This window comes from Octodon degus, unplaced genomic scaffold, assembly GCF_000260255.1.
Source record: "Octodon degus isolate 3935 unplaced genomic scaffold, OctDeg1.0 scaffold00050, whole genome shotgun sequence".
NCBI lineage: Eukaryota > Metazoa > Chordata > Mammalia > Rodentia > Octodontidae > Octodon > Octodon degus.
This window is the reverse complement of record NW_004524626.1, coordinates 11,943,179-11,953,786: the sequence shown is the minus strand read 5'-3', so window position 1 is coordinate 11,953,786 and position 10,608 is coordinate 11,943,179. Positions and strand designations below refer to the sequence as shown.

Sequence of the window (10,608 nt, the reverse complement as noted above, 5' to 3'; positions counted from 1 at the left end):
ATACACACTTCTCAGGTGAAATACAAGCAGCAAAAAAAAAAAAAAAAAAAAAAAAAAAAAAAAAAAAAAAAAAAAAAAAAAAAAAAAAAAAAAAAAAAAAAAGACCACTCCTGCCCACCAGACCAGCACAGGTTATGCTGCCAGTGGGTGCGGGAGGAGGGGACCGCCCAGCTCCAAGGGTCACAGGTAGCAGCACCTTGGACAGCAGCCTGCCATCCAAGTCCATCCACACCCCAGGCTGCACCTCAAAGTCAGAATCCAGGACCATCTCCCTCCAGGGGCTGTCTCCATTATTGACAATGCCAAAAAGCGTTCAATTCCCTAAAGACTTGGTGGCGACTGGGCTAGAATCTGCTGGACCCTCTGTATCTGGGCCTTCTGCACTTACAGATTTAACCAGCCTTGCATAAAAAGTGGAAGAAGAAAACTAAACAGGCAAGATGGTGCCTGCTTGTAGAGTGCCTCAGGAGGCTGGGCAGGAAAGCCCCATCTGAAGGCAGCCCGGGCAACCCTATGAGACCATGGCTCCAAGTTTACAAAAACAAAACCGGGTTTGGGAATGTAGCCTGGTCCTAGCACACTGTGGGACACCAAGTCCCTGGCACTGCGGCACACATGAGAACAGTACTGAACGTAGTTTCTCCTCAACTCCAACAGCACAGCACCACAGTTACCTCTGCAGCACTTCTCATCTATTAGGACTCAGTCACTCGGAGAGGAGTTTTTGGGTGGTGCAGGGACCGAGCCCAGGCCCTCAAGTGTGGACAGCAAAGCTGCCCGCTCCCCCTGCAGCCTCGGGAGGCCCACACGGGCAGGCACATGAACACAACCCGAGCAGCCAGACTGTGGTATCTGAGTAGGAAGGGCTGGGAACCAAGCCTGGCAGGCGGAACAGCTGGTGGCCTAGCAAGCTCCACGCCTACCCTCACTTAAATGCTACACCAGTGGGAAGCTGGGTATGGTGGTGCACCCCTACAATACCAAGACTAGGGAGGACAAGACAGGACTCCCATCTGGGGGGTTCAGTGAATGTGTCTCAAAAATAAATAGACAGGGCTGCTGCTAAGTGGCGGAGGGTCCTGGGCTCAACTCCCAGCATGTAAATAGACTGGTTAAGTTATAGACTGTGGGTAAATGAGGAAAGCTATAAACACTGGACATGTGGAATAAAACTAAAACCCAACCCAGAATAGTGCAGACTTGCACAGCCCTGCTAAGGGCAGCCAATGAGGACAAGGCGACAGCTCTGGTGCTGACGTGCAGCTGGCTTGCAGGTGCCAACAACTGAGACCCTAATACATCACCCCACAGGATCAGGGCGCCTGGCTGCACGACCCCCGGGCACTCAAGCCCTGTACCCAGAGGGTAAGTGTTTAAGTGGAGCCTCCTCCTGCAAACCAACACGGCTCTCTTGGCCCTGACTGCGCGTGCTGAGGCCTGTGTGTGCAGCGGACAGACTGCACCGCTTAGCGCAGCTTGCTGTACGTATGGTGCTTTTTCTTATAGTTCAGGCTGGCATCAAACTGGCAACCATGCTCCCGCCTGAGCCACCCGAATGCTGGGATCACTGACATGCACCACCATGCATGCCTGGCTTTGTTTTTTTTTCTTTTTGAGATGGTCTATGTAGTTCAGGCTGGCCTTGAACTCAGTGACCCTCTTGCCTCAGGCTCCCCAGTGTGCTCAGCAAAGTGTAGCGATTTTGTTAGCTTTAACCCGAGGTTGGCTGGATGCAGAACCTATAGACCCAGAGCATCAACTGCATATACATAAATACTTCACCAAAATGCAAGGCCTGCGATCCAGGTGGCCCTCCGTCCCCTCCACGTCTGCCTGCAGGGCCCCTGGAATGGCGCTCTGCCTCTCTCCCCTGCTCCCTCTGAACTGACAAGCAGAGTCCCAGCAGCCACTGCCTCAGGAGCAGAGGACGGCGCCGTCCAGGGTGTGGCCAGGAGCCAGCCCAGGCAGGGTTACCTCGCACACGCCACAGCGCCGCCTCTTGAAGGCATTCTCCTTGTCCTCTTTCTCGTCCTTTTCAATCTGCTCTGAGAAGAAAGTATCAAAGATCTCGTAGACCAGCTTGGTGGTGGTGGCTTTTGTGGGTCCTTTGTCCTTTTCCTTGGCAGAATGCCTCAGTCTGACAGTCTGCCGCCTTTCGGCTCGCCTGAAGAGAGAGGGGGCACCGCTGGAGAGCACTGCGACAGAGGATACTGGCCCCAGCCTGACTCTCGCTGCGCCCTTACCTCTGCCCCAGCGTGACCCCTGCCAGCTTGATGAGGTCTCTCATGCAGGGCGACAGGAAGATGGGCTGCTCATCACTGTCCTTGGCATCGTCGTAACTCTCAACTTGTCCCACCACAAACTGGGCGTGGCGGAGGAGAGAGTCCTCTGTGAACCGGTTCACATTGATCATGGAAGGGGGAACAGTGGTCTTTGGAAGAAGAAAGAAAAAGGGAAAAAGATATTGCAACGTTCTATTTTTTTTTTTCCAGGGCAGGGCTGGAACCCAGGGCCTGACACCTGCAAGGCAGGCGCTCACCAGGCTCAAGCCCCAGCCCCGCTTCTCTAATACTTAGACAGAACCACGCTCGCGGGACTGGATGTCTCTGCCGGCTCTGGATATGGCCACAGCTCCAGCAGCAGCACCCACCTCAATCTTGTTGATCAGGTCTTCATAGGTGGCATCAGGATTGCCCTGCAGGAACTCGATCACAATCTTGCTGATGTAGATCTTCTCCTGTATCAGGCCAAAGATGGGCTCGTACTCTGGGCTGGGCTCCATCAGAATGTACTCTGCGAAAGCTGGAGGGTTGCGGGGGGAAATCAATGTGTAATCACCGATCAGAGTCTTCTGCACCTCAAGCACCTATCTGCTCTCTCTGCATGTGACTTTGAGAGGGGGTCTCCTTCTGTCGAGCCATCCTCCCTGCTCGCCCTCCCCAGTGTCTAGGACTCCCCCTGGCAGGTCAGAGAGCAGGGAGGAGTATGTGGCCCAGTCTAAAATCACTCCACATTCAAAAATAAAAATCATTCCACAAACCAATGAACACACAAAGCACCACCTGCTGCAGCTCATTCTGAAGCTGCCCGTTCAGCCTAAGAACGGACACAAGCCAAACAGGCTTCCAGTTGCAAGGCTATGGCTTGCTCCTAAGACCGGCTAGCTGGAACAGGACAGGCTGCTCTGCTGGGCTGAGGTCACATGGTACTGTCCTCGCGGGGGGGGGGGGGGGGGGCGCAGGACCCCAGGTTCCCTTCCCAGCCCCAGATGTGCCACACCTACCAGTGCTGAAGCCAATGAGCGCCTTTTCACCTCCATCATAGCCTGTGATCCACCATTCGTTGATGGGGCCGAGATGTTTGCCATTAACACCACCTAAGAGCACAAGTTCCCCAAGGGAAAGGCGGTAAGCACAAGTCCCACCCAGAGGCCCAGAGGGGGATGCGGTGCTCTAAGACCCAGTTTGGTTTTTGCCTCTCACTGCTGGCCCAGGTGGTCACCATCAGGGCTGGCCACTTGGCTGACAGCCATGGTGGCAGAGCCTCGAGCCCGTACGAAAGAGGTGGCAGCTCCCTCACACTATCACTTGGGAAGTGAATTGGGTATATTTGGTTTTAAGCCAGCAACAGGCCCCACATGACACTGGGGCACTCCACTCACCTTCTGCAGATGGGTCTTCTTCATAGATTGCTTTTGCTGAGCCAGAAAAATAGAGTTCCACATTCTTCTCAATAAGGCCAGTGTCAATTGGGCACAGGTGTCCTCGCTTACAGTACACGCTAGACAGGCAGCAAAGGGCACTTACTAGCTACCCTTGAAGGTGGCCACAGCATGGGGGCAGGATCAGGTGTGGGGGACACACTAAGTGCAAGCCCTAGGCCAGCCCTCCCCTGGTCACTGTGTACTATCACGCGAAAGTTCTCTGCCCATGAGGGGGCATGGTCTGCCAACGTGCAAAGAGAAGTCAGACACCCAGCATGAGCAGCCCTGGCTGTGACAACAGTCTGCTCACTGCTCTGTGCAGCCCTCCTGACACCTTAAATTAAGGCTCAACCCAGCAAGCAGTCCCTCCCCGAGCCCCCAGCCCCCAGGCCACTCAGTTTGAGGGTTTCCTTGTACAGCATGCCTCACATGGTCTGCAGCAGTTAGCTCATGTCAGCTGCCCTTCAGTAAGGAAATCCACTCAGAAACACAAAGCAGGCACAGAGCAGGATGGGAAGGAATCATTGGGGGTACAGAGCAGAGGGACACCCTCTGTCTTCTGCTGGGACAGTACCTGTTCCTCCTACCTCAGGACTCATACAAGATAAACTGTAAACAACACTCAGCGCCAGAGGTGAGCACCCACCCACCTGTGTGGGAGCCGTGGCGAGCCCTGCCTTCTTCCGCTAGGTCTAAGGCGAAGGCAGGACAGACAGTGCCCACGGAGGGCTGCCTAGTCCCTGGCCTGCCAGGCACTCCCTCCTAGAGGCAACACCAGAGCCAGACCACACCTGCGACTGGTTCCTGCCAGCCACACTCGGACAAGGGCACGGCCCAGGTAATCCAGGGGGCCTGGCTCCCAGCCCACTGCTGAAGACATCTGACTGCCTGGAAGCTGCCCTCAGTACCCATGCAGGAGGGAGCCACGGCCTGGCTGGCACCACCACCAGGAGGCCTTGGACTACCACATGCCCTGTCCACCCAGCGGGCTTTGTGAGGGCTGCTGTGGGCAGGTCTGGGGACAGCAGCCCTGTGGAGAGATAGGAGGTACAGTCAGCAGTCAGTCACAGGGAGAGAAGCAGGCCACACAAGACCCCAGTGAGACACAGGGGCCTGCCCATGGGCACAGGAGCCCTAGCCTGGCCACGCACTGGTGGGAAAGCAGCCTGGACACTCGGGCCACCTGAGGGCTCCAGGTGCTCACTGGTGCCCACTTAGAGACCCCGCCCACGGGCTGTGTTTGGGTCCCGGGTCTTCCTCTGGTTCCCTGCTCACCAGGCCGAGGGATCACTAATCCAAACTTCCAGATACTCCAAAATCCAGACTGCTGAGCATCACCAATTGACATCACATGGAAAATGTGACTGAGCTCATGTGACCATGACCTTGTGTGACAGGCTGAAGTCACACTGCTAATGCATTAAAAATAAGGCACAAAACAACCTCAGGCGCACTCGGCCACAGTGGCCAGGCCCGCAGTCACTCTCCAGTTCAGACTCCACTCCTGTTACCAAGCACTCCATTACACACATGCAAATGCTCTGAAATCCAAGAACTCATTCCCCAAACACGTCTGGCTCCAAGTGTTTTCATAAGGCATATTCAACCTACACTTCCAGTCAAGTGTCACCGATTTCCTCTTTCCACAAAGGCAGGGACCTACGGTTCCAAATCTATCACTGACCCACGTCAGCAGCCAGGCACAGGGCTGACCCTCATTTAAAAGTATGACCCAGCTGGGCAGAATGACTCCGGCCTATAATTCCTTACAGTAATTTGGGAGATTGAGGCAGGAAGACTGCATGTTCAAGCCCAGCTGGGGCAGCCTAGTGACTTAGCAAGATCCTATGTCAAAATAAATAAATAAATAAAATAGCCATGGATGTAGCGCTCAATGTGAAGCCCTGGGCTCAACCTTAGATACCATACAAAACAGGAAAGTATGACCTTCGGGATGTGTACAGATTGAGGATTTAACCTGGTACTACCTAAAAACCAACTGAGGGCTGGGGAGATAGCTCAGCGGCTTAAGTGCCTGCCTGACAAGTGCAAAGTCCCGAGTTCAATCCCGATACCAAAACAAATTAACAAAAAACCAAGCAACCAACTAACAAACCCCAGAAACTTCAGAGCAGCCAAGACCTATGCTAGCTCCATGACCACTGCTGTCAGGGACCGGGGACATCCCTCCTGGGACACCACGCCCTGATGCTGTCACTCCGCCACACGCCAGTGCACACAGCAATTACCTGAAGCATGTGAGTTTGTGCTGCGGAAAAGCCTCATAGCTCTCAAAGCCAGATTCGTTGGAGTCGAAGATGGACAGAGCTTCACTGGTCAGCATCTGGGGCTCTTCCACCTGACAGACACGGGGGCATTCGGCAGGGGCTCGCAGTGCAGAGACGGGGAGGGGAGACAGTGCCGTGGCACTCACCGCATCAGGAGGGTGCTGCTCGTACTTGAGGTCGACATCGTCTAAGTCCTGCCCGCACTCAATGCACTTGGGGGACTGGAGCTATGAGACATAAGGGGCTCAGGGGCGGTGCCAGCCACACGCCACGCCCACCCTTCTCACCTGCCTCCGCACATACCCTGGAGGCCGCCTGGGCTTTGCTTCGAGGAGGTTTCTTCTCTGCCCTAGGGAGAAAGCACAAGCTCGTGGGCTCTCCCGTGAATGCAGGACATCCCATGGTGGCCTAGACCTCACCTACCTGTGCCTATGACCCTCCCACCGTGGCTGCAGCAGGGGACCAGATACCAGGTCACGGCTGGCCACTCAGTACCCAGAGAAGTCCTGCCTCAGCCTGCAGAAGCAGGGCGTCCTGGTCCTGACCTGACGCAAAGCTAAAGTTGCTCCAGAATTTCACTAACATTTTTTGGGTTTTATGAAAGATTTTACTATATGCTCCAAGGTAGCCTTGAATTCACTGCGCAGCCCAGCTGGCCTTGAACTTACAGCGATACTCCTGCCTCGGCCTCCCAAGTGCTAGGATTACAGGTGAGTGCCATCAAACCGGGCCATGTTGTTGTTTTTTTTAATATGCCTATTATTGATGACTATTTTATAAGACCCTGAATTTCAATAGCTAGTTCCACACATTCAGTAACACCCTGCTCATGTACCTCCCGTATGCCCCTTTTCCCTCTCATCTAGGACAGTCTGAACATTACGATCTGCTTTGTAAAGACAAAAATAAGTCCTTACGGTTCTTTGGATACGGTTTTACGTCTCTTCTCCTCCTAAATAGAGGAAACAAAGAGGGTAAGAAATGCAAAGGCCTGAGTTCATTCTTAACTATCACAAAATAAAATAATTCATTGAGAAGATTTGTACTAATAGTGTTTGCACAGGAGATCATGCCTGCATCTTGTACTATGGATAACCACTATGAAGATAATATGTAATGTATTAATTATTGTAACTGTCCTACTAACTTGTTTTGAATCTGTGAATCTGTTTCATTGCTATTTGTTTCTCAATTTAAAAAAAAAAAAAAAAGGTAGCAGGGCCCACTCCGCAGGACACAGAAGAGCTGCATGGGGACAAGGAGGCAACCGCCACCTGCACAGCAGGGCCTCCCCAGAAACCAGCCCTGGGGCGACCTTGACCTTGGGCTGAGAGGGGTCCATGTCTGCTACTCCAGCTGTCCAATAGCTCCAGGGGCCTGACCTCAGCAGCGCCGGGCAACGGCTCTTGGAGTCCCAGCAGGGACAGAAGAACTAGGCTCCGCCCACCAACGCAATCCCTGATGAGATCACTGATGCACACAGTGACAGCACAGACACCAGATGAGGACTCCAGGGCAGTATGGCAGGGAGTGCTTGCCCAGCACGCCCCAGGGCCCCGGGTTCCAGCACAGCGCAGGCAGCGCAGCACAGCACAGGGGAACATCTGAGGGGACTTCATGGTACACGGGGTAAATGGACAGGATCTGAGCCCACAATCGATCCTCCATCACCGAGACACCGCGGTGTCTCCTGAGGCAGTGCCACCTCAGGAGCTCACCAGAAAGTGACAGAGGACCTCCTAGCTTATGGGTAGCACATCTGACTCAAGAAGGTGGCATGGCTGCGACTGGCCACGCCACCTGCACTTGACAGGCCTGGGGACACCAGCTGGGCCAACGCAGGGCCCCACAAAGCAGGCGGCCTGAAGCAGGTCAGAGATTTATGCAGAGCAAAACACCAAAGAAGATCAGAACAACTACTTTAAAGACATTAATCTATCAATCAGTTGTACAATGTGTACTAAACATGAAAACCATAAAGTGTCGATGAAACTGGAGACTTGTAGAAAAAGTTGAACAGGAAATAAAAAATTTTAAAAAGCAATATGCAATGCAGTAGCCACTGTCCATTTCTTACTATTCTGCTTTGAAATTCTGTCATTTTTATTTCTCTTTTTTTTGGCGGAACCAGGGATTGAACTCAGGCCCTTGTACTTGCCAGGGAAGCGCTTATTCCACTGAGCCATCTCCCCGGCCCCTATTTCTCTTTTTTTTTATTTTTTTTTATTTTTAATATTTTTTTTAATATTTATTTATTTTTATTTATTACATTTATTTATTGTGTGCGTGTGGCCAGCTCAGCCCACCAGGGGGCGGGTCTGGCTGGCATGTGGTGCTGGGGATCGAACCGAGGTCCCTGTGCTTTAGCCAAGCTTGTTTCAAGTAGGTGCTTTAGACCACTGAGCCATCTCTCCAGCCCCCCCTATTTCTCTTTAAAATTAAAAAAACCCACCACCAAAAAGGTATTTACAAAAAATAAAACCAAAACAAACAAACAAAAAAAAAACACAAACCCAAAGGAGGGCCACACGTGACAGGGCCCGCTCACAAGGCATCACTGCATAGTGATGTCACAGCTGTCACCATTTGTGTTAAGTGTACTGTTGAGGTTCCCATGGAGATGAAATCCACTGCCACTCACTAACCCAGATATGTCGCCTGTTAAGCACCTCATGACTGTACCCAACCTAGACTCTTTGCATCCACAAATCAAAAGGTGAGAACCAACAGGAACTGGGCGTGGGGCACACTCCTACAATGGCAGGAGTGGCACAGAGTGCAGTCAGACCCACCCTGGGCAACCAAGTGACCGCCTGGTCTTCACGAGAAATGCAGAGGCTTGAGATGTTGCGCAGTGCAAAGGTCCTGGGTTTAATTCCCAGTACTGAGGGTTAAAAAAAAAAAGGGCTGGGGAGATAGCTCAGTGGCACAAGCGCCTGCCTGGCAAGTGCAGGGTCCCAAGTTCCATTCTCAGGAGCACAAACAAAACAAAACAAAAACCAAGAAAACCTGGGAAATGTGGTGAACACAGACTGGATGTCTGATACTGTTTTATCTCAGATACACGACATTACAGCTGTGTTTCAAAGGAGCTCTGGCCTCAGACTTCACTCTGGACTCCTCTGGGGTCTGTGGGCCAGGCTGGTCTCAGGCTTTGAGCAGGGCAAGAAGGGCTAGGGCTGGCTGTACTGTGCCTGCCGGGAGGGATAAGGTCCAAGCCGCGCCTGCTCTGAGCTATTCTGAATGTGAGTGCAACAAGTTGTAGGGTTTTTTTTTATAAAAATAAACTGATCTTGGTGTAGTGCTAGGGATAGAATGTAGGCTCTGACACACGCAAGGCGGATGCTCTCCCACTGAGCTACACGCCCAGCCATTATTTACCTTCTCATCCTCATCCCTCTCCTCGGACATCTGCAGCATTGCCCGGTCACCCTCCACCTCCTCAGTCCTCCGCTTGGCAGCTCTGGGGAGGGGGGGGGGGAACACAACACATCGAGTGTCAGTGCACAGGAAGCAGGGCCTGAAATGACCAACTGAAGCCTCTCCACTAGGAAGCAAGAGCTGGGGCTCATGTGCCGCACGCCAGGCCCAGAGTAACCCCCATACAAGGGTGGGAAGAGGGATGCAGGCCGCGACGGCAAGGGCACATCTCAGCCTCTAGTCCTGCCCCATGTCCCCCTCTCCCCAGCGTCACAGCCGCCTGTGCACCATCACGCCAGAGCTCAGGACAGGGCACGCGGCCACTTACGGTTCCCCAAGTTGACTTGTAGAGCTCTGTTCCTCCTGACGGAACGGGAAGGTAGAAAGAAAGAAGGGCGTGTTAGTTTTTGAGGCTGCCCAGAGAGGAAGTACAAACCCCAGCATGCGGGCCCAAGGCCTCAGCACAGCACCTGCAGGCCCAGAGAGCAGGACCCCGGCAGCACTCAGGCAGAGTGCACTGGGGCTGCCAGCTCCTCCCCTTCCGGCCCTTGGCCTGAGATAAGGCAGAAGCTAAAGAATCTTCAACACTTGGGAGGCTGAGGCAGGAGGAACTGCATAGCCCAGTCTGAACTGCATAGCAAGACCGTGTCTCAAAAAAAAAAAAAAAAAAAAACAAAAAAAACCCAAAAACCTACCATGTCACTGAAACAAATCTAGACCCAGAGGTGGCAAACTGCCTCTGTAAAGGGCCAGGTAGGCAGTCAGCGTGGTGACCTTTGCCAGTCTTCCTACCACTCTGGGAGATCAACACAGGACCATCACAAGCATGTGCCCAGCCTGCGCAATTTAGTGACACTGTTTCAAATCAAGGGCTGGGAACATAGCTCAGGGCAGTGCCCCAGGTTCCATACACGTGGGCCACCTACTAAACACTACTAAAGCTTTAAGTGGCACACAGCCTGTGTTACACTCCTTTCCACCACTGTGCAGCCTGTCATCTAGCACTTGAGAGGCTGAGGCAGGAGGATTGCAGCGAGTTTGAGACTAGCCTGGCTACAAAGGGAGCTTGAGGCAAGCCTGAGCTGCATAGTGAGACTCAGTCTCAAAAAGAAAAGAGGGTATCTAAATGAAAAACATTTAGTAAGAAAGCTTTGTGGAAACAGGCAGCAGGCTGAATTTGGCCTGCAAGTTGGACCC

The 10,608-nt window shown here is 52.9% G+C and overlaps 1 protein-coding gene across 3 annotated transcripts in view; it reads right to left on the bottom strand.

Moving 5' to 3' along the window:
* Positions 1 to 10,608, bottom strand: part of Dnmt1 (DNA methyltransferase 1) — a 39,556-nt gene that overhangs the window by 10,897 nt on the left and 18,051 nt on the right. For all 3 annotated transcript variants that reach the window (XM_023717129.1, XM_023717128.1, XM_023717130.1), the window contains 11 exons: positions 9,740 to 9,774; positions 9,373 to 9,454; positions 6,909 to 6,943; positions 6,295 to 6,340; positions 6,138 to 6,218; positions 5,953 to 6,062; positions 3,662 to 3,780; positions 3,284 to 3,376; positions 2,651 to 2,802; positions 2,244 to 2,431; positions 1,975 to 2,164 (listed from right to left, as the gene is read on the bottom strand). In XM_023717129.1, coding sequence (XP_023572897.1) covers positions 1,975 to 2,164; positions 2,244 to 2,431; positions 2,651 to 2,802; positions 3,284 to 3,376; positions 3,662 to 3,780; positions 5,953 to 6,062; positions 6,138 to 6,218; positions 6,295 to 6,340; positions 6,909 to 6,943; positions 9,373 to 9,454; positions 9,740 to 9,774 — 1,131 coding nt within the window. The remainder of the gene's footprint in view (positions 1 to 1,974; positions 2,165 to 2,243; positions 2,432 to 2,650; positions 2,803 to 3,283; positions 3,377 to 3,661; positions 3,781 to 5,952; positions 6,063 to 6,137; positions 6,219 to 6,294; positions 6,341 to 6,908; positions 6,944 to 9,372; positions 9,455 to 9,739; positions 9,775 to 10,608) is intronic.